The 22,559-nt window shown below is 44.0% G+C and overlaps 1 protein-coding gene across 1 annotated transcript; it reads left to right on the top strand. All coding sequences in view use genetic code 11, as the record gives it.

Moving 5' to 3' along the window:
* Positions 1-233: 233 nt before the first annotated feature.
* Positions 234-22,443, top strand: EGR_10572 (hypothetical protein; the record flags this gene model as incomplete). Its single annotated transcript, XM_024499821.1, has 6 exons — positions 234-454; positions 3,416-3,493; positions 7,594-7,746; positions 11,554-11,600; positions 12,149-12,269; positions 18,549-22,443. 6 exons carry the CDS (start codon positions 234-236, stop codon positions 22,441-22,443), a joined length of 4,515 nt encoding a protein of 1,504 aa, XP_024345768.1.
* Positions 22,444-22,559: the final 116 nt, after the last annotated feature.

Genomic DNA, 22,559 nt, shown 5'->3' with positions numbered 1-22,559 from the left:
GGGATGGTTGCCCTTTGTTGGTCAGTGCTGGCGCGGTCATCCGGCGTGAGTTTTCTCGTGGGTGGTGAGTGTTGATGACAAATTTGCTTTGACAGTCAGGAACCTTACCCTTATAAGTGCGGATCTCCCATCCTAGCCAAAAAGTATTTAGTTCTACACACTTCGCGCACGATTGTATGCGTGTTCGAGTTGCGTGTTTATACGGTGTAAGGCCTGCATCTGTGAAAAAGATTATGAGAGCTGATTACCTCACTGTTTCTACTTTGATGAGCAAACGTGCGTTTTTTGTATTTCAAGGCAGGTGGTGCGCGTTCCTGATTGGTTTTGATAGCTTCCACTTGTCTTCAATCAGCCTTGTGGACAGTCTGCCTGCAGCCTTCCGTTGTTCTCAGTTATGGCGTTTATGGTTATATTTTCTTTTTAATGTTGGAATCACTCGTCTCTGCGTTTGCCTGTAAGTATTGGCATTCTAACCCGTACCTCGTGACATCCTCGAATCTTTTAGTCGGTACCTCGTTCATCGAGCTGGTCTCTCGTCTCTACACTTGCGTTCCTACAGTTTAAAGCTATGGGTTTTTGGTATGAGTTTGGATGGCCACGAATTTTCCTGCGGTAGCTTGGTGTGTGTAGCCGGTGGTGGACGCCGGAAGGTCTCGTCTGTCACTTTGGTCAGATTGGGGCCACCTAACTCTCGCTCGAGACGTACCGGCTGTTACTAGGCTGTCTAGGTGCGGTGCTTGGTACGTGTGAGATGTAGTCATCTGGGTGATTTCGTCGCCTTTGGAGTATGCTTTCTTTATTCTTTTGGCCCTCATCGGTGTGCCGCGTCAGCGTTGTAGCCGTAGTTCGGAGGTTGGCGTGCCAGTCCTTGTGGGTTGGCCGTGGTGGGTGCTGCTTCTTCGTTTCTATTTCAGTCCTTACTGAGCTTTGCTGATCGACGTGTGGGTCGCTGGTTCCGTCGCCGCTTATCCGCGTCGTGCTCTTAGCCTACGTTGCTCGTCGTTCTTGTCTCCGTTTGCGCCTCCTCTTGGGGTGTCTGCCCGTCGGCATGTTTCGTTATATCCCGTTAGGTTAGGTCGACTGGCGGGTCTACTCGTTTTTTTCCGTGTATGAGGGTGCTGATGTCTGCCTTTGCAGTGTGTGCGTGCGTTGTGTGCAGATAAGTGGTGCCCTATGACGAGTAGGCGTTCAAGCGGATTGCCATGTTTGGATTCCAAGACGTGCATGTCTTCGTAGGGTGAGTGGTGGGTCGCGTCATGAGCATGATGCCACCCCTTGTGCATATTGCTTACCCGGGAAAGTCGGCCTGCAAACCTTTACCAGGCTTTGAGGCGCTCAGATCAAGCAATCTCGGCCGTGGTCCGTCGCTCATCGGGGGCTCGGGAGCTAGACCACTATGAGGCTAGTTGTGTCGACAAATAGGCACTTCGCCCAGCCAACTGAGTTATGCCTGTTGCAGTCTTGGGGGCTTTGGCATTGGCAGAGAAGGTCTCCCTGACCGTGTTCTAGTGCTTGACGCCGTGTGCCGTGATGCGTGTGGCTGTGGTTTATCGTTTAACGGCATTCAGTGGTTGGAGCTGCCTTACATAAGGCTAACAATCTTGAGCAACATCCTACCCGGTTGTCATCTGTTCGATTATCTGTACCAATCGTTGTACGGCCGCAAAGCGTGCAATTTTTGGGCGGTTTGCCGATTCTTGAGGTGGTGAAAACGGGTTAAAGCGTTACGGACCCGCCTTACCTTCTGTTTGGCCAAACATTGGGGCCATCTCCCTTTGTCGCTGATCGGAACGGTAATTTGTTCAGGAATCAATGCTCTCGGTGGGGATGTGTTGCCATTACGTATTTTCCTACCCACGGACTTAACTAACTTAGTGACTGCGTAACTTGTGCATCTCCATGGGCCCGTTTGCCAAAACACTGGGGCAGTACTGATTGTCATGTCTTTCGCGCACACACTCTTGCTTAAAGTAAAGCTGGTTGCACTGTGGTGGGGTCCGCGAATCTCTTCCCTTTGTCCCTGGAGCGTACGTTCCGTGGATGGTGCACCAGGTGTTACATTAAATGCGGCTGCTGCGATACCAGTGCGAAGATTCATGTCCCGTTGCCATGATTTGGCTCTTTACTAACACTGGGGTTGGGGGCTTTAATATTTCCGAATTTGGGTAGCAACCAAGTGGCAGATTCCGTATTACAACCCCCAGCAAAGTCAATAAAATACTTCCTCTCAGATATTATTAGGGAGCGATTCAATAAAAACATGACTAGGGCAGCGAGCATCCAGGGAGTCACACTTTTAGCTTGTAAAACTGGGGTTAATTGGCTGCATGAATATGTTTAATCGACTTCTGAGTCTGAAGCAGGCCCTACGAGCTACTTTAAGAATAAGGGGTCGCTACTCTGTAGCACGGATGTTGGCTCCACGTGGTCACTGCTTTTTGATGAATTTAAACTCAACGGCGGACTCAAGGGGTTTTCAAATGATTACTCTGTGCGGCGATTTATTTGCATGCTGCCCGTTTTTGGGTTGGCGAACACATTCATCCAGCCGGGCGGTTTGGTGGCAAACGCCCCAACTTTAGGAAGAGAGAAGATTAGTAATGGTCTAGTGGCGTCGCAGAGACTGCCCTCTCAAGTGTCAAGGAACTATGCTAAGGGTTTCCAAAAACGCGGTTGTCTGGTCCCAATTTGTGGAAGCAGGTGTTTTGCTGTATTCGTTTACACGCAGCTAAGCCTTGCGAATGTAGTCACGTTATCATTAGCGATTTTCACGCTGGAATACAAGTTGATTTTGTGGTCGGATTTCCTTCGTACTGTATTGGTAGTTCCCTGCGTTTCTACAAAAATTGTTTACTCCTAGGCCTTTTAAAACAATGTAAAAGTTACTGAAAACATTGGTAGTGCGTTCATTCATGCTACTGTTTGGAAGTGGAAGTTAGTGCTCTTATAGACCTTAATTGTCGAAAATTTGTCACCTTCAGTGTAATATTTTCCTTTCAGTAAAGGCATTCGAATCACATAATCGAGAACTCATTGTAGTCGTTATAAGACTATTCATAGGCGAAATCAAGCGATAGCCTTCAAAAATACGAGGTCATGTCTAAGTGATGTGGAGCTTCATTTACAGACTAGGGTTGTCTTGCGTTAAAGAAAAGAAGTAGAAGCTGTGGCAACTGAATAGTGCCTGACTCCCCCCTACAGTACGACGACCCATCCTCAACCTTTGGATAAACAGAGCCCTAGGCTGACGAAAGCCGTCCAACTTGGCTGCGAGAAGCAGTCTAGACCTCCTAAAAGTATTTGTGACGTCTATGCTAACGACGTGAATGCAAACTGTTTCCATCTAAGCGACTACTGCCTAGTGTGTTAGAACGGGCGCTATCAAGTGATCTTTTCAAATTATTCGATTCACCAGAACTCGAAAACAAAAGGAAGAACATAAAAATTCCCAATTTTCCCACTACTTTGATGTTGATGTACGCGAAACTCTCATGTAAGTCCTCGCGCCAAGTGCACTGTCTAGCTAAGTGCGCCTCAACACAATGGCAGCCACGAAAGTTACTCTCCCTGTGTTTTCGTGTTTTAGCTTGCGCGCAACTCGTGGATGGTGACAGAGATGGCCTTGAATGTATCCCGCACAAAGTACACCTTATTTCAAATGCAACTATCGTATTACAATATCTCAGGTCAGGTTAAAGGCAAGCAAATGAAAGCACGCTTTATGGCCATTATCAGGAAGAATAGTGCCTTGGTGTGATAAAAGTTGGGTTTTAGGGTTATATGGCGAGGATTTTAAATGACATGGATAAAAGCTATTAATTATTTGGATTATGTGAATTTATGATCTCTTATAAGCTATTAGGCACCATGCATTCTTCTGTCAATACATCCCTAGATACCTTCTTCAAATTTTTTTTTTAATCATGAAGCTCCTAAAGGCGTGGATAGGGGAGACCTACAAATCCCACATAGCTGTACTAGCCAAATTTCTAAAACTGACGAAAGCACTCATTTTGCACAAAAGCCTCTACTTTCTGTTGCATCGGGCCTTCATCACGTGACATGAAGAAGCAGGTTTGTCGACAAGATTGCAAAACTATTTTCAAGGCACTGAAACATCACAAATGAGGCAGATAAAGGTGTTATTTGGCTTTCTTAAACACTACGAAACGCCACAAATATCTCCCATTCAAAGTTCATTATAAGGAGAAAATGCACCCACTGTTGTAAGTAGTAGATTTTACATACGGGAGTTCGTTTAACCAAAGTTCACGCAAAAGTTTTAAGTGAGTCAGTTGCCTTCCCTATAGAAAAGCAGTTCGAGGATGCCTATATGACTTGTTTCGAACAGGCTTTGCTTTAAATAGCTATGAAAACGTTGACAGCTTTTGAGGGATGGTTGGCAATTTAGTTAAGGAAAAGCCAAATTAAAGAAGGGAATATGTGGAGCGTGAGCCAAAATTAGGCAAATACGGCGAGAAGTTAATTTTTTCCATAGCTTTTTCCTACGTGTACGCAACGTGCAACTCCCGTTGGATTGGCCAACATGGCCTAAGGCACCTGTAAAGTAAAATGCCCTGAGTAAAAGGAGGAATAAGGCTAAAGGATCAATTATAATAACGTGACCGCGTTTCCCGGTCGTTGCAAATGAAACGTTTTGCGCATGAATGGATCCGGGGTGTATGAATGAGCAACACATGCCACTAAATCCACCCTGTCTCATCATTTGGCTCGGATCGGACTTATTCAGTCCACTTAGGCCTCCCTAATCCATGTGTAGTGAATTACCTGTCCCGTTGTCTCCTCCCGTGGAGACTTTTCGAAAATGTTAGCTTTACAACAATAAAGCCCACTGGTCAGCATACACTTATCAACACTCAGTGGTTATGAGCCGGGAAGAGGGTGAAAACGCTAATTATTGCAGGTAGCGGCGACTAGGTCGTTCGACTTTAAGTTCTAAAATCCTAGTTTAGCCATTTACTAAGTGTATTCAGCATTCCTAGGCCCATTAAAATAAGTGGCTTGCTGTTTTTAGGAACTTCCGACATCTACAGTACGTAAATAGTGTCAAATCAGGTAGGGCATACCTTTTTGTATGATTTCTCACATAGGTCCGAATTTGGCTGCCATTTGCCACATGTTCTCCAAATCGATGATCGCTCGCTGCTAGGAAGTCGCGGCAATGGCTTGAAGCGAGGCTCCGTCGCGCCAGCCCAAACTACACTACACCGTCGGAGTACGTGCAGCGGCGGAGTCACGTGCGCCCTGCGCACCATCACGTGCTCGCCCGCGCCTTCGGCTCCTCCTGGCACGGAGCCGATCATGAGCGAAGGCTAGCGTCGCATCTTCTTTCGTTGGGGATCACTGCCATTTCTCAACTTGGCCTCAATGTCTGGGACTTTCAAGGCTGGCACCATTTGGAAAGATGGTGTAAACGGTCTACACATTCTTTTTTAAAATATAAGCTGTAAACTCTACTTGCTTCTTCGATAGACGTTATGATTTCCATTATCCTCTATTTTTTCATTAATTAAGCATTTTTAGCTTGATGCGTTTGTTGGAGTCAGGGTAATTGTTTACAAATAATTTTATGATGCGCACTAAATCTTCTTTCCCATTGACAAATAAATGTCAAGTAAGAGGCTATTGATATTCATCAATGTCGTATAGTTAATTCTGCAAAAAAGTTCGTTAATTTGGGCCGAGAAGTTATAGCTTCATGGTCGTGGCTAATAAAGCGACTTTGATTCTACTACTTTAGAGAATCATGAGCGGAATGCATGGTTCATCACGTGCATCCCAGAAACTTGTAACTGAGACACACTTGATACAAACATTTGTGAACGGACCGCCGTGGAAACCCACTGCTGAGACGAAAGTCACCAGACGGACGGTGCACCTTTAAAGAAGAGTTGTGAGGGAATGGGCGGGCACTAAATCCTTCTGTCCGACTACGAAAGTAGTAGCTGGATTTATACCTTGGAGGTAACACCCTAACCTTTATGAGAGAAATGTAAATTGTAGGGAATAACTGTATTGCTGGTGCTATTGGATAGCTTCTCTTTCTCGAAATCGCATTCAATTTCCCTGAAATTGTCTAGCTAATTCCATTGCGTTATTTAGTGATTGATCAAAAGCATCGCACCCGCTTTGGGGCACGGGGAAGAGAACACCTCTTGGTCTAGGAGGCAAAGTCTAAACTGATTTTGACAGTGCTGCTGTTTGGTAGTTGCATACGTAGGCTGAAATAAAGCTTCATTATGTTGCAATGAATCCGCTCTTGATCGGTAAAGTCACAAGTTAACATAACTAGTCTGTCACGAAGGTCTGTTTGAGTTGCTAAGGCACGAGCCATTAGAAAAATTAAACCGTTATTTATCAAGAAATAAAGAGCACTGATACTTAGAATTCTATCTCATACTAGTCTCGCCTACTGCAAATAAACCTTCGCATACACCTAAATCTTGAAAACATTCGACGCTAGTGATGATAGGACAGCCAGATTCTAAATCATCCAGTAGTAGCCAATGGATGATTCGGTAGAGATTCCACTTAACAAATGCACCTTTGGTGATGCTGGTTTGGGTAAGATTGGAGTGCTGTGGCAACATCCTGTCTATGACATTGCTGGTCAATCTAGAAACATGTGCCGACCAACTTTGAGTTGATCAGATGTAAGAAAGAGACGGTATTTACTCATCTCGTTTTTCCTCGAGGTTGGAGGTGCTAGTTTTGTAAACTAGCTGGCGACCAATGTGTGGGATGCTTTTACTGCTCATTTGAATATGATTACCCGGCATAGATGAGGCATACTACGGTGACTCAATCCATTACCAAGCTCTGGTCGTTTGGGCCCTCCTTTGTCATCACGGAGCCACCCACATGAGTTAACGAATGTGATTGCTTGAGCTTTCTGCAGCACTGGGCTTCAACTAGAGTAAATTCAGCACATAACCGCCGCCGAGTTTTAGGTACCGGTAGCAAATAACCTAGCCATTGCCGAAACATCCGTACTTCCTATGCTGCCCCTGAATGTCCAATTAACTCTAAAATGGAGTATAACTCCGAGTTTAATAGGAGACTATTTTGGTGAATTCAACCTCCCTTTGGAAGTATTGGGATGTAGTGATACCAAAACCTCTCTGAAAGTAGAATCTCAATGACCGTGATCTTGAATGAACCTCCATACCCCTTTCCCATTGTACGCCTGATATCTGGCCAGATACACTTATAAGTTCATCCACATTAAAATGACTAGTTAGTACTCTAGTAATGTACTTAATAAGAGGCATCGCCAGGTTTATTTGGAATACTTATTCATAAAATCCAGAGTCTATTTCTGTAGGCACTTACTCGAGCTGGTTTAACTAGGTATTTTGTACCTTATCGAGATGATGCATGTGATCTCCGTTTATTTGTACACGCTTTAATAGGCTGCCGACTTTACATCTCAGTAATGTGTTTAAACCGAAAGCTAGTAGTAAAAGTAACCATGTGGTGAGAGATACCACATTCTGATGCTATAAGTTTAAACGACAAGGGATCTAAATACCGCATTACTTAAAAATATCAAATGTAAAGCCACGCCTCCAGCTATGAGTATTTGCTTCATAAGGGAGTAACAATACTTGGCTGTGATTATCCATTATTCATGGTCAAAATGGCAGCTAATGCAGAAATACAAATGGCCGTCTGTATCCACACCAAAGGATTTGGGGTGATTAGTCTTGAAAATTGCAGAATTGGGTAAATAAGAAAAGCGTTCCTCGATCATCCATAGTTCCACGAAATGAGAGAACATGATCCCATGGCACACACATATATGTGACGCACAAACATGCTGAAAACGACAATGCCCATGGCTCTAAGTGAAGCACTTATTTTCATCGAAACTCGTGAGGTCACTTAACCCTTGTAATTAAATACCGATGTACGAAAATACAGAATCACAGGGCAATACTAAAACATCCCAGTGTCCAAACACTAAGAGCCCCACTTGATTTGAAATACGCTACAAGAGTGGGTTCATCCACATATAATTGCAATACATTACTCTCTGGTCTCCACCTTTGATGAGTGAATTTAACCCATACCTGCAACGCCAAGTGAAAGTGAATGGGTCCACTGCCTGACTCCTGCCTGTCCGCCTGGCACCGCTTGTCCGCATCGGAGTGCCGGGTCATACATACGCCCTCATGGTGCAGAACCAAACTGACGCCCTCTCACACAACCTCCGCCTGCGCATATGGCGGGCAGGGAATCCCATCACCGACCCTCTTTTTATCAAAAAAAGTACACCGCCTCAAAGCTGCCAACCTGTAACCTACGCAACGGACTGCCGACACTAGGTGGTTCCTACGTCCGGAATTAAACGGCTTATCAGGGGCACATAGGGCTAGTTAATGAATTCAACCAATCCTCGTGCGTCAGACACGGCGGTTCCAAGTGTTAAAGAGCGAGGAACAGTCGTGTACTACCCAGGGTAAACTCTTATTGCCTTTGGGAGGCCAAATAGGCTGGATTTTACCACCTTACGTGCCACCTGGTGGAAAGTGCACGGGGAAGGAACGCGGAACGTTCCAGAATAACACAAGTCGCACCAGTTACCCACCTGCAAACTTATTCACCCCCAAGATCCCAGTCATATGACTCAAGGCGGGTAGCATTGTTGACCGTGGAGCGGACCCTGCAATGAGTCTTTTCTTGCCACTTTAATTTGCCTCATTTTGCTCCAATTCATTTTAAAATGGTAGGATTGAAGTAATGCCTTTTTCATCAAGCCTCTAGTGCAATAGCCACAAGTTCCAAGTCCACAAAGGTCGATCCGGTCCGCCTTAATAAAGGCAGCACGTGGGCAAGCATAGCTGCACAACACATTTGTTCGATCCCTGTATTTAATGTTGCATTCCTTAAGAACTAATGAAAAAAGCAATACCCCACTCAACATTCCAAGAATTCGGGCAAAGGTAATACCAACACCTAACTCTGCTCCAGAGCACACTTATGCATACGCATCGGAGACAGTACTGCCTGTAAACGATAGCTGATACGATCATCCCACCGAGATCTGGAGACAACTAAGCTGAAGAAAGAGACACAAAACCTAACAAGTAAGGCCGCAAACGTCTTAAGCGCTTCCTGTGAACACAAACTCACCGAGGAGGAAAGCAGCATCCGCCCCTCAAGCCTTAAAAGATGCCCCCTTGCAGACAGGCGGCCTCGCCGAGGAAGAGGCACCCACGTTGATAATCCACTCGCACTATGGAATTACACATACACGATGCATACACAACCCGTAAGCAAATGTCACTTACATGAACACAAGTGCCACCAGCAACTGTGCAATTACACAAGTCGGATGACAAGAGATTTATTGGTACTTAGGCTTTGCCCGAGGCAGGGACAACTTGAGGACATATTTGGAACATCTAGAGGCTTTACGATTAATGACTGAATCCTGATTTACAGCATAGCGAAGGAGGAGGAGGTGAACGTCTTCAGAGTGGGCTGTCATGCGTGTGCTGTGCGTACACAACCGCAGGAGAAAGAGGCAAGAGATGGGGCGCAGTCAGCCAACTAGGGGAGTGGCGCGAACAGCACGTGTGCGCAGCGCATTCACCACCGATTGGAGAGGGCACTCCCGCGACCGCAACGTTCAACTACGCCACACTAAGCCTAAGGCATGAATCCTCCGTGGTCCACTACGGTTGATGGGCCTCTCTGACGTCCACCTCAGCTCAGAAAGAAGCTCAAACAAATAACACAAGTTTTTGGAAAAATTAAACGGCCAGGAGCCTTTCGCGTAGAAATTCGCACTCCTTGAGTGACGGTACTGCATTCACCTTACCTTCAGGAAAATCAACACGTCAACTTGCTCGTCCAGACGCCCTGCCACCTACCAACAATTGAGCCACCTTATATCTCCAAGATGCACGAATTCCCGAATTGCGAATTAACTAAAGGAGATGCAGCCGAGCACTTCCGGCCATTATCTCGGCTTAAAGCGACCTTTATGGCCGCGACGCAAAACGACTGAGAATCTCCTACGACAACCCAGTTACCTGTGAACCCGAACATGCCTACAGTGGTTTGGACAGAAGTCATGGCTGTGGAACTAGCTCAGCAAAACAACCAAAACAAAAAACACTTCACAGACGCTATTCCGGGCCTAGACGCCCGGACAGACGATAGTAATTCTGTAAGAATTCTCTGTAAGAATTCCCAATTTTTCACCCTACCTGCAGGCTAAACTAAATGGACACTAATAATGGTCACTGAATGAGCTGACAACCTCGGGCTCATGTACACCTCCCAAAGAGTACTTCACCAGACTCAAGCAGATACGGTTGAAGACCAAGTTGTTTGATCAAGTGATAAGCAAACAACAGTACATCCACGGAAGCTAATGAGCTCGTTGCCTTGTTGTCTCTAGTTTAAATTACTTTAATCCAAGGCGATGGAAAACCCAAAAAATCGTTTGTTGGTAATGACATTTACAGATAAGAGAAAACACAACTGGCGTTCTATTTAGGTGCGTTTGTTTGGAAATCTAGCCTTGTGAAAATAAGAGCTGACTGAAGCTAAACCTCACACAGCTAGATAACCAAAGAATGGCAACTAAATGTTCTCACCAGAGCGCATGGTTTGCGCGTGTGCAAAAGAGGATCGCTAAATGAGACTGTGGTGCAGTAAACATGAACACGCAAGACGAATTTCAAGCGGACTAACACAAGGTGAAACACCGAACTTACGGCAAGGAAGGCCGAAGACGCAAAACAGAGCAACCGCCAGCGCGCCTACCGGTTTTTAAACTGCGACAAGAGTGTATCAGACCAGAATAACAACAACGCATTAGTAGTCTTCTCTTACGCCAATGGCTCAGTTCAAGGTCGGTGGTGCGTACGTACCGTCTAGAATTGCATGTGCACTTTGTTAGCCAACCAGAAACGCCTTAACGGATGTGACCTTAAGCTCTTACCACCCACGCCTTCACGATGAGGAGAGTTCAACAGGCCTGCATGTCTCCCAGTAACCTGCAGCCTACCAACTTTCTTCAAAGGGCAGTACCATTCACTTTGTCTAAATTCTCATGTAAGATGAAGGTCGACGCTTACACGATGAACACTTTTTCTCAGGCGTGCCGCTCTTCACTAATTTGCATTTATGTGATGTTTTTCCTCATTTTGTGATCGTTTTGGGTTTGTAGCAGTGTTACGTTCACTCCCACCTGGCATGCTTCTCTTTCATCTGATTGACCACTATCCAGCACAATTTGAGTAAGTACCTTCCTAGGACAGCTTGTAGAACTCAGTTACTTAATATGCACTGCACGGCTTTAATAACTTTACAACTGGTGGGCGCGGGTGTAAATTACCTTCAAATTTCACAGCGTCTGCGGCACTACAGATTGCGGTTTGCTGGGAGTCGAATTGGTAATGAGCTTGCCCCTTTTTCTCTTTTTAATCGCAAGCTACCTTAATCTTTGAAATGATTCAGTGTCCTGGGGATGATAAAGCAACTATTGCTGCACTTTTCTAATTAGTTTTATCTTAGAGAAAGTGAACGAGTTCCTCAATGTTTGCATCTGTGGTTCACCACTGGTAATGGGCCACTGCTTTTCGATCTAGCATGACATTCTGGTGCCAGAAAATGCGGCTTTCGTTTTGTGTTGGAACTGACACAATTAAGTCCACGAAATTTTCCAATTTGCGTCTTTGACACTGAAGAGTTAACTCTCGGCGTTGGCATTGTGTACAATCCACTTTTTGGTATTGTAGTCGTAGGTGGAATTGTGCAATGGAGATGGTAGACTTAAATAGATGCTTCAGGAAATACATGAAGTGATAGGTAAGTGGATGGGACTTGATTCTTCTCACGCCACATCCATCCATGTAGTTAAATCGCGTTACTAGGATCCATAGCGTGTTTCTTACTTATCACCACCCTTGGGTGGAGGCCGGTGACCTAGGATTAGAGTCACGCACTATAGCTTTTCCATTGAACTGATTAACACAGTGCCTTCTGTTTGGCAGTACCAATAGGGGAGCGGTGCCAAAACGGAATCATTATTATGACAATGGCTCCAACTGGAGGTTGTGGTGCATTTATGTAGAAATGAGAGTATATAAAAATACATGACAAACCTAAGGTTACAACGAATTTTGGCCTTCACCTGCCAGCAAAGGTGAACAATTACTAATAGGAGTGAAATTACATAGAGGTGTTGATTTGCACGATCCTGAAGTTCACATGATGCTCACGTTGGTTCGGTGAGTGAAGTCAGGAGTCAACTAGGGAGTGAGGCCACTTGGCCCTCGCTCCTGCCGTGAAACTGTATATCTGCCGATGTGAGCGCTCTTGCATTAACAACAGCAGCTCACAGGTTGTCTTCAATTCACCTGCTCATGCGATGGACCATGACTTTTATGTAAACAAGGGGAGCTCTTAGGCAGTCTAAATAGATGAAATGTTGATTGCCTGCGAGTTGAAAGTGAGTTGGAGATGTAGTATGCAGGTATGGGGAAGTAAAGAACGCCACTTCAGCCCATAATCTGCATATTAATATCGCGGAGGCGAATAAGGGCATGAAGGGTAACTGGCATTAATTGTGGGCTGGATAACATGCTAAAAACAGCATTTATGATGGATCCTCAAGGGCTTGGTTTATTGGTAGCTGTAGAGCTGCTATCTGCTTATTTCAAATGAATTTTCACATGTCCTTATTGCATAGTTTGCACTTAAGGCCTTGTTCTGCCTGGCTGTAACAAAAAAAGGCGAGCCAAGAAGCGTGAATTATAAGCGTCACCCAACTTGACTTTATAAAGAAATTTTCGACACTACCACATCGCTTTTCAAACCCATGCCGACTCAACTGCAGCTAAAAACGGACTGTAAATGTGTTTCAGATTTCCCATCTTCGAATCATCTTTTACCTTCATAGACAATTCAGCGGCAATTAAGCATTTTTAATAGAAAATAACCCCCTTTTTATCTATTACATGCAAATCTCAAAGGAGAGTCGGTACTAAATCATGTTTCACTACATAAACTAACACCTGGCGTGATTGGAAACTTGGGAACAGTTTCCACTGAGGTTATACCTTTGAATGTTTCGTCAGAAACGAAGTCCAAAAAACATCCGAAAGCCAACAAACACCTGCGGTTGAGTCGGAAAGACACATAATGAGGGCTGATATACAATACATCTTCACCAAATACTACTAGCTAATCCGGAATAAGATCAAAGCAAAGAGAACAAGTACAGTGCCCTGCATCTAAGTGAAAAGGAAAGTCATTGATGCGCAGGAGAAGAGAATGAGGGGAAACCCTGCTTTGGTACCATAAAGCGGTGGAAATGGGAAGTTTATATGGCAATTCAATCCAGTTTGTCGAGGTGAGGCAGCTAATCAAGCAACAGTGGAAGGCGCATTTGTTGGTAGAAAACACGATAGAGTCTACTTTTTACAAATATTATGAGGGACAAACGTTAGACAGGAATTTGTCTATTATAGAGAAATGAAAATGTTTCATGGGACGGATGCAAAATGAACTGCGAAGAAAAGTATTGGAATGATAGAGTTACCAGCATAGATTGCCCTGCAATGCAGCTTTCTTGTACCGTGCGAATTGCCAGCCACCTTCGTCGCTCTCTGAGTTAACTATAACAACCGTGGTAAAGGCGTATACAGATACAACAAAACAATATCAGCTTTTCCACTACTTTGCGATGGTAAGGTAAAACATGGTTCCCTAAAAGGCGGAAAGTATCGTATGCTGCGATGAATCTATTTCGTGCTTTTTTGACGCTGTTGGAGAATGCGGCTTGACTGCGACTGCCATTTTTCACAAGGTCTGCACAGAGACCCTGACACGCATCATGTTAATACGGCATCCCGAAAACGAGAGCCTGAGGTGAGTTTCCAGAAGTTGGAACGAGCCAAAGTAGGAGCATGTGACACCCTGCTGTTTACATCGTCTGACGATGCGCCTGTTGTCGTCACTGCCGTGTGGGCTCGCTGCACACGTCTCAGCCGGTGCGTCTGATAGTTTTGTCGAGGTCGTGGAGTCTTGGCCATTACTCACCTGGCCTTTTTTAACGGATTTCTAGACGCGAATGAACGCGGTGACTCATATGGACTTGATGGTCCGGTCCGTATCCTCATCACAGCCTGCCCACTTGCATGCATGCACGCTCGAGCAGTGGGTTGGCTTGGCACGATCGCGGTATGCACGCACGCACGTGCGCACACAAGTGCCTGTCCGGAAATTGGCGCACAACACACCGGCTCTTTTTTTGTGGTGCGTGCGTGCGTGCGTGCCCGTCTGCATAACACGTAAACACATCACTTTCTGTGCGCGTGACTCGAATTGACTGGTGGTAGTGTTTTGGTCGTGGCAGCCCTAGCCGTTGTGCGCTCCTGTGAAGCGGCACCGCTGCACAAAATCAGCCGATTCCGAAGAATACGAAAACCCAACTGCAGGTCTTTTCAAAGTTTCGCCCGTTATTCGCAGTATAATGCGGGCATCAGGTTTGATTTGATTGCCCCTAAGGCGTGTTTGTATTGTTGACTCACCAGCTGCCAAGTCGTTGAATGCAAAGCTCCAATGGGAAGGAATTTACCATGAATACGCTTCCAGTTAAACAGTCCACTTAACCGCAAGCGCTGCTGCAAAATATGCAGTCATTGTCTTTCAAATTCATAGACTGAAAATACGTACGAATTGTTGGGGAGGAATCGGAACACAGCAACCGTATAGTGTTTGAATAGTCTCGTTTCAATGCATAGTACCAGATGCCCACTTAGGAGTCGAGTCAACCTTCAGGGAACCCACGATAGGCCACCCAAAAAGGGAGTTTTTTATTGGTCTCCAATCCATTGTAAAATATTCTTACTCGCCAACTTTTGGTCCTATCATAAAAGTGCCAAATTTTACATCACAATAATGTGAATCACGCAAAGGCAGTGTGACTGTTTATCAGCAACTTTTATTTATGTTTCGGCCATGGATGGTGCGTTCAAATTGGCAAGACTTCCATCCATAAAATATTTTATTGATGCGTTCCATTCATTGGGACTGCACTTCGATAGAAAGTGCTTTGTCTATGTTTGAAGTGCGTTGAAGTTGGAGTCGGAAGGCTCGAATGCTTTTAATGCGAATCGTCAGGTACACAAGTTTTTATGCTTAAAAATTGTTTTCCCGCGTGGGAAAGCAGTGGCCCTGCCCATTCATGGGATCTCAGTGGCTGAAATTAAAAATTAACCAAATCACACGATTTCATGCGTAGTAGTGTTAGAAGCATATTTTATATCAGTTAAGTCGAGTAAGCAGTTCAAGGTGTAGTACTTGCTGCATTGAATGGAAAAGCATGAATTCCATGCTTAGACGATACTGTAACGCAATACTGGCTGTAATTCAGTCTACTATCCTGCTGTAATTTTCTTGCCTTACCTCTTTCAGTAAAAGAGAGCCACTTTCAACTCTACAGGCAACCATTAATGGGGTTGCCCCTAGAGCCAAATTTACTGGGGATTATGGAGGGTTGATTGATTTCACCACCCTTAGTCTAGCGATGAGTGTGGGTGGAAGGTAAGAAAATGGAGAAAAAAAGAACAAAAAAGTTGTGATGTTACTCGGTGTTTACCCTGACTTAAGCCCAACCGGACCATACAGCAAAAAACTCCACCGTGAGTCATGGAAGTGCGCATCGCGTCAGCCTGTGCCGCTGCACGTCAATGCGTCCCCATCCTACGTCCAGCACCAAAAATATTCAAGTCAACTTTCCTCATATCTGACTGTAGTTATCTTTGGCACAAGAACCCCGTAACCATTGTGGATGAGGTGGAAAGATCTTCATGGTCTAACATTGCAAGAGGTAATAGAAGTCATTGAATCCGGTTGCTTGTAGGACGGTGTATTTTTGCAAAAGATGACCAATGCGGGCTAGAATCTGGGCAACGTGCTTTTACAGTTAAAATCTAACCATGCCTCAGCTGCAAGAGCCAAGGTTTAAGGGCGTGTAGAATGCCGTAGATCCACCATTGGCTGGCAGATGGGACGGAAGCATTACTCAAGGTCGTTTCCGCACAGGAATGTGGGATTGCGTCGAATTTTGAGTCATCATGCTGCAGTCAATAATGAAACTTCTATTTAACGCATTTACTAACTTTTGGTGAATGGAGATTGCACTTTTACAAATACTTTTCGGAATTGTTTCGAGAACACTCGGTTAGCTTTGATTTGCCATTCGAAATCACAAAACCAAGCCAAGTGGAACACGCACTGGTTTCAATGACATGACACTGATAACCGACGTAGACAGCGAAGGAAACAAAGCCTAATTTGATCTTATTGATAAGTGATTTCAAGTCCAGTGCAAAGGGTAGCATTAAAAAAAATTTCAAATGTCTATGTAAATGCGTGCCTAGTTATTCATGACAATGTGCCCCATTAAATTCCAGGTCTTTTGCAGTTCCGATCACCTTATGGTTTGTTTCCGCAATATTTCAACCACTTTAGATTGCGTGTGAGTAAAAGGTCAGACCAACCAGGATCTTGGAACTGGTTGACGATCTGCTTAACATAATGCGTAAAGCTCCCGACATGGGCTTTACCCTTGGTTGCAAGCGATAGCCTAACTACCGCACCAACTCTTCTGGCATAATTTTAACTACCGCTTTATCCGAGATGGTGACAGGTACTTTGTCTAACGGCGTGACAAGGTGATACAGTATTTCTACAAGCACTTGATTTATACATATTTAACGGTTAGACTTAAATTTATCCACTTCTTTTTAATACCTTACTGTGAGAGAACCGAAACACGGTTCAAGCGGAGCTTCTGTTTTAGCGTTGCCCCAGTTATACGGGTGTAAAAACACAACTTTTTATGATTCGAGATTACAGAACTGAAGCCTTGGCCATGTAGTGAATGCACGATCAGAATAATAACTAGTAAATTCTTCCAGCTCAGAGTTTCAGGCGGTTAGTACTACAGTGCGCTTCTATCCGATGGAGACGCGTCACCTTGAATGCTGAGATTGCCCGTGTTTCAAAAGGCTGCGTGCGCAAGGCCGAATATGAACCCCAAAACGCTGTGAAATTAAAATTTGTGTTTAAAAAGTCTATCACCTCAAGGCAAGATCTCGTGAAATGATAAAGTACCGCAACTACTTTCTGCTAGGCTCAAATTTGGATGCTCAAAACTTCTGTATGCAAATTATAAACTTAATAAATTGGGCAATGAAAAGAGGTGGACGTCTGCATGTGGAATAACGCCTCGCAATTCAGAGAACACATTTTAAAAATAACATCTAAAATAAATTCTCTTCCACGCCCTTAAGCCTTGCGTTGGAGGCCAATAGCTGTTATAAGGCTTGGTTAATAGGGCTGTAAGCACTCTTTAGAGCCCCCAAACTAATGCCTTTTTCGTCAAGGTGTGCATCCCTGATTAGCTTAGTGCTTAGACGAAGATGTCTTCATGCCGTTGTCCAACGGCTAGTTGTCTGGTCTAGTGAGAAATGTTCGGCTTAACCGTCTGGAACATTAATACTTGTCATCCGTTCGCACAGTCTACGAAAGTGGTTTATTATGCTAAGACCAGGGCTAAAAAAGTATCAATAAAAAAATAATAAGTGGTAGCGCATTCGGATGGTAAAAGTACGTTCTGTCAGACATAATTGTCGTTTATCACCCATGTAAAAGTGTTTATTTAGCCTGGATGAGTTCCCAAATTGGGTTGATCGGTTTAGGGAATGACAAAAATATGAAGGTCGTTATAGCATCTTGACGCTGGGTTGTATTTTACAGGAAATTATTTCACAAAACTCCTTTTAGGCTGCAGACCCACATCAGGTCACGGCGTGAACACTTTCCAAGTGGCCTGTTTCACCGCTCACATGCAGGGCCAAAAGGTCACCTCATCAGTTGACATATGAAAGACTAAACTGGCGAATGGAAATACGCTTTATGAGACATGTATTGCGCTGAAGCCAATCCAACGTGTCTATTTGATCAAAACGGCAACAGTAGAGAACACGGTTTAATAATAGAGCCACGATGGAGCACGCGCACTCTATTAAGAGAATATTATGCCAGCGGGAGAGGTTTTACTCAATAATTTTAAGTAGACCACCCACGGGAATAATTTAGAATATTTATGAAAACTGATTCTGAAGCTCGTATCCATGACCAGCGGTAACGCTAAGTGAACAGTCGCACCTTCCAAGATAAAAACTTTCTCATCTAAATTTAAACTCCAAAGTCACAGTCATATGTTTTGCCAACAAATCGATGGGTGTGCCTAAAGTGGCGGCAATTCTAGCCGATTCATTCACGAGGTAGTTCCAAACAGCTGGCTAAATCCGAATGCTCATTTATTCCATGATATTTCCTTTGACATAGTCATACTTTGTTGCACCTAGTACACTGGAAGTCCCACATTATGGCTTAGTAACATCTGCAATTGTATCCCTCAAACGCCAGCTTACATAAAAATTAGTCTTTTTCAATTTCGATAGAAGTTTTAAACCAAATTAATCCCATCCTAGAGTTATTAATTCTATTTTAGAATACATACCTTGTGCTGCTAATCACCTAAGTGTTGATCCACCATTGAACATGAAAGCCAGCCCTACAGTGTCCTCCATTACTAAAGTTACAAGTTGGACAGACATGCTGGAGGAGGAAAGTCTTTGTGTTTGCAGTTGTGAGGTCGATGTGAATAATTTCTCCTCCTTTACCACTTCCTCCTCTTCCCCTTCATCCGACTCCAGCGGTGGAAGCAGTGAAGTCACTGATATGGAGGAATGCACACTCTCCAGCGCACCAGCTCCTCTCCTCAGGCACACGTCCGTAAACATCAACACTGGGACACAAAGGGTTAAAGAACCCTACAAAGTAGCCACACCTCCAGAAGAATTTAAGCAGTTCATGAGTTCTGGGATAGTACCGGAAGAATGGTTTAGAAAGTCTCGTAGAATAGCAAACACAGGTCGTGTAAGAACTCAATTGGCGGAAGTAATAAAAAAATTGGATATGTCAATAGGAAGATTGCGCGAAGCATCTGCTATCAATGCTTTAACACCAGTGAAAGTAACGGGAAGAGGACCTATTGAAGTAGAGGTGGAATTGTATCCGCTTAAGGGAAACGATCACAGGAGCACTCATGAAGGGGATGCCCCTGAGAAATTGAATCGATCACACTCTAAACTACCGTCAAAAGTAGTAGACTCACCAAGAGATGCAATTTCAGAGGTGTTGTTTTTAGCAGATGAGATAAATTGCCCTACTTCAGAGCGAAAACATGATAAAATAAGGAACCAGAAAGCTATTTCGGCGAAGCATTCCCCTGTCAAAAAGTATGACCCACTTACTCCAAAATGGGAAGATTTAGAAGGGGGCAAGGTTGAATGCCATCAGGGTGATAAGAAGCCAATCCGCTCACTAAAGCCACATAAAATGCATGAGGAAAAACAATCGTTTGGCATGACTGTATCATCAAACAGGATGAAATGCGTGGAGGAGTTATGCGAAGAGTCTCCGTGTCCTTTTCAAAGGAGTGGTGGTTTATCGACAAACGCATGTGAAAACCATGTGCCAAATCCGACCTCAACACATGCAACCGAATTGGCAAGGGACTACGAAATCGTTGTGCGGAAAAGTAGCCACGAACGGAAGAGATATTTTGTGTGTTTGATGGATGAAATACAGGAGCGGAATTTGAAGGGATGTGTTGAAACGCCTTGTTTTGAGGACGCTATGAAGGAGGAACTACCAATCGAGAAACGAAGGGCCAATTCAAAGTCTATTTTGGACAGAAATAGAGAGTTGCTCAATTTACATCGAAACTCAATAGAAGTGGAAAAAAACTGTGAAGGTAATACCTTAGGTAAAACTAATGCTATTCATCAAAAAGGTTCATTTGCAGACATGGTCGCCACCTGCATAGGAAATTGCATTGAAGAAATGTCACAGACAAACCGTGAGTTCGTACAAATTTCCCAGTCCATAGATCCACCGCATGGAGAATTACGTTTTAACTCCTCCTCCGAAACCAGCTTCGATTCATTCGAGGTGATTACAGTACTGCAAACTTCTGATGATGTATCAAGGTATCCAAATAATGTGGTAAAGAAGTTACACTTTTGTAAACCAAAAGATACGACAAAAGGTCAACTGAAAGAGCCCTCTTGTACACTCATTGAAATAAGTGATGATTCTGTGGCGTTTTTACCGGAATTACCAATAGAAAATACTCGAGTTTTGCCTCCTGATCTGAAGTACGTTCTAGGCGGTAGGGCCAAAATCCAGACAGGCGAATCATGCGCTACGGATGCCCTAAAGGTTTATGAAAATCCAACTCAAATCCCTGAGTATATTATTCGTGATGAAAACAACGATGCTGCTGATGTACGAGGATGGTATCCATCACTTTATTCAATCCCTAATATGGAAAAGCACCTGGTTGAGGCTTGCGCCGAATTTTCGCATGACTTGTGCGGAATACAGGTCAAAGTAACGGAACCGCAAGGCGCGGATGTTGTTACCCAGACACATTTGGTCAATGTAATTGAACCAAACAAATGTTTGCGAGTGCTGCAACCTTTTTGGAATGTAACGGACAAAAGTTTTAAAAGTTTTGTCGACTCCTCCGAACACGAAATGTATCGAAGATGCGCAATGGAAACCCAGATTTCACCCAGTTCTAATGAGCTGTCATGGCTTTTGCAGGATGGTGACACGGTTAGAGAAGGGGCAATCGAACTGTCACTTGAAAAGCATTATCAAAATACGGCAACTACATCAAACTTAACTGATACGAGGCAGTTTGCTTCAAAGAATAGTAAAAATTCTCAAAAAGGACCTGAATTTCCTTTCCATTGTACATCCCACGACAGCGATGGTTTTGGTGATGTCGAAGAGGGTTTAAGAGAAAATGAGAAATGTTTCACTAAATCCTACCAAATCTGTCATGTTCTTGGCACTTCTTCCTCTGTTGACGGTGGTCAAACACAGGCAAATGACAACGACAAGAGTGGTGATTTTAATGCTGCACAATTAGAATACACCGGAAAAATACGACTTGTTAATTCTACACTTGGTTATATGGTAACCCCACCAGATCGACCGAGGGAAAATGTTGAAATCTTGGAGAAAGCTCTTGAAAAAATCGAACGCCTAAAAGCACTCGAAGTCAAAAGGTGTATAACCCTGCCGACTGCTCTTACGGTTTCGAGAAATCTCAACAGGGTTTGTCAGAAGGTATTAGCAATCGAGGAAGAAGTCATGGAAACGGTTGATCGGTGGGACAAAACGCTTCAAAGGACTTCAAAGATTGCTCTGCTTCCGTTGGTTAACATACATCCGAAACCGGAAATTCGTACAAATCAAATAACAACAACTTTTGCCAATGAAACAGTCGACAATCTATACTTTCTGAACTCAACTGCTTTGGTAATGCCTCAAAATACATTTCAAAAAGAAGAGAAATCAATTGGAAATAAACCACAAACAGTATTTCCCGAATCAGTTTGTATCATCCCATTGCAGGGAACGCCAGGATTTTTTAACAACTATAAGCCATTTCATTGCTCACAGGAAAACCCTAGAAATTTATCAAAAATAGAGGACATAATAAGCTCACCCTTTATTTCCACTAACACACGGGATGGATTAACAGAGGGCACTGAATCCGAAGAAACCAACCCAGTCGTGGTGGATGACCCACCTGCTCAAAATGCTGCTGAAACATTAAAACATCTAGACAGTTTGGAGAATTATTATTTTGCACTAGAGCATCTAAATGCTGCGAAGAAAAGCGTGCAAAGACCAAACTGCGAAGGGAGTGATTTCCTATTGTGCTGGAGTTCTGCTCCACCGATTTCTAGACTAAATGGTTACCATTTTAACTCGACAAAAATTCCCCTAAGGAATCATTCAAAGCACCTTTTCCTTCCTCATGGTAAGCACGTGATGTCAAGACTCAAGGAAAGTCGGCCATTTCCATGTGGCACATTCAAGAATCCATCAGGAGGAGGAGGAGGAGCGAGCATCTGTGGTGAACGTGTGCGGCCGATAGTTCTGATGAGCGGTTTCAAACTAGATGCTGACAGCAAATACCCTGAACAGACCCACAATACTTTTTATATTAAGGAAAAGGACAGATCAAATAACAGCAAACGTGAAACCGTCCCCACGAGTCAATGGACGGAAAAGGGGACTGTGCGCATTAAGACCCTATCCACAAAGCAGGAGCCGAAAATAAGACGTGACTGCAGAAATCCACTAGATTTGCTAATTTTGGACACAATTTCGAGTATTTCAGAACATAATGCAATGGACAGCAACGGAAATGAATCATTTGACATGCGACTGTTGTTTGAACGCAGGAGATGCAAAAGGTCAACTTCTGTCTGGTGGAAGAAGTACAGATCAAATAATTAACTATACCATGGTTATTTATTTATAAATTTCCCCTCTACGATTTGAAATAGACGTGTACAATTTGAAGGGCGCTTCACATTTGGCGTATCGAGACTTAAGGGCGGCATAATAAGGCT

This window comes from Echinococcus granulosus (genome assembly GCF_000524195.1).
Source record: "Echinococcus granulosus chromosome Unknown EG_S00235, whole genome shotgun sequence".
NCBI classification, from domain to species: Eukaryota; Metazoa; Platyhelminthes; class Cestoda; order Cyclophyllidea; family Taeniidae; genus Echinococcus; species Echinococcus granulosus.
This window is presented reverse-complemented; position numbering and strand designations above follow the sequence as displayed.